The 1,284-nt window shown below is 36.4% G+C and overlaps 1 protein-coding gene across 1 annotated transcript in view; it reads left to right on the top strand.

The window, feature by feature from the left end:
• The window catches only part of LOC105817101 (hyaluronidase PH-20-like), a 25,549-nt gene extending 24,518 nt beyond the window's left edge, over positions 1 to 1,031 (top strand). Inside the window, exon 3 of the mRNA XM_012652725.1 lies at positions 525 to 1,031. Coding sequence (XP_012508179.1) covers positions 525 to 1,031 — 507 coding nt within the window. The remainder of the gene's footprint in view (positions 1 to 524) is intronic.
• Positions 1,032 to 1,284: the final 253 nt, after the last annotated feature.

The following is a 1,284-nucleotide window of genomic DNA, read 5'->3' as shown; positions in this document are numbered from 1 at the left end:
TTAAGCACTTTTATATGTATCATATCTTTTCATCTTCACAACAACCCTTATGAGGTAAGTGCCATAATTACTTTTATCTAATAGATAGTGAAGCTGAAGCATAACCAAGTTAATTAGTTTGCCCACGTCACCCAGATAAGAAAGTAAGACTTAGAAAGCTTGAGAAATTCCTAAATTCATACAGGTGGTCACTAACAGAACTGGGACTCCAATCAGATAAAACGGACACCAGAGGCCATATGCTAACATGAGTAGCTTATAAATTATTAAGGAAGATCGAGGCTAGGGTATGTAAAGCCTCAACTGGTCAATTATTCAGTGGCATGAATCGGCATGTGCAGCAAACTTACAAATGTTAGAAAAAATAGTTGGAATAATATTGCCTATTAAGGTACAAAAGATAAAATATTCCCTACTTCTTGCTGTGTCTATTTTTTGTTCTTCCTTAAAAACTGTTTATTGCAGTGAATTCATATATGAACTAACTTGTCCTTTCATATTGTGACTATCTTATAATTTTACAGAAACCTTGCTTGAACCTAGAGGACTACATGCAGACTACACTGATTCCTTATGTAATCAATGTCTCCCTAGCTGCCAAAATGTGTAACCAAGTGCTTTGCCAGGAAAAAGGCGTGTGTACAAGGAAAAACTGGAATTCAAGTGACCATCTTCATCTGAACCCAGCGAGTTTTGCTATTCAAATTGGGAAAGGTGGAAAGTACATTGTGCATGGAAAACCCACACATAATGACTTGCAAGAATTTCATGAAAATTTTCACTGCAGCTGTTTTACCAACATGACTTGTAACACTAGAGATGATGTAAAAGACATTAGTGCTATTAATGTGTGTGTTGCTGACGGTATTTGTATAGATGCCTATCTAAAATCGGAACCCAGTGATCTACTTTCCAGTTGGAATGAAGAACCTTATTTCACTTCCTATGGTGTCTCATCCTTCACACCATCTGCCATAATGGTCTTTGTTAATATTTTGTTTCTCACCATGAGTTCTGCAGTGAATTTGTAATGCGACATGTTAGCTGAAATGAACAGTGTGTCCATTTTTAAGTATGCTTTTCAGACTAATTAAATGTCTGAAAACAACATCTCTCACTGAAAGGTCATCTTTGAAGTTTTTTCTTAATTACTATCCCTAGTGAATGGTGATTTCCTTTGAACTTGACAAACACCGCAATCTTGTAGAAATTCTCAACCAGGGATTCAATTTGTGTTCTGAGACTCAACAGCTTGCCCATCAGTATTCTCCAGCTTAGAGTACA

This window comes from Propithecus coquereli, unplaced genomic scaffold, assembly GCF_000956105.1.
Source record: "Propithecus coquereli isolate 6110/MARCELLA unplaced genomic scaffold, Pcoq_1.0 Scaffold4, whole genome shotgun sequence".
In the NCBI taxonomy this organism is placed as follows: domain Eukaryota; kingdom Metazoa; phylum Chordata; class Mammalia; order Primates; family Indriidae; genus Propithecus; species Propithecus coquereli.
The sequence above is the reverse complement of the archived record's forward strand: the minus strand, read 5'-3'. Positions and strand labels throughout refer to the sequence as shown.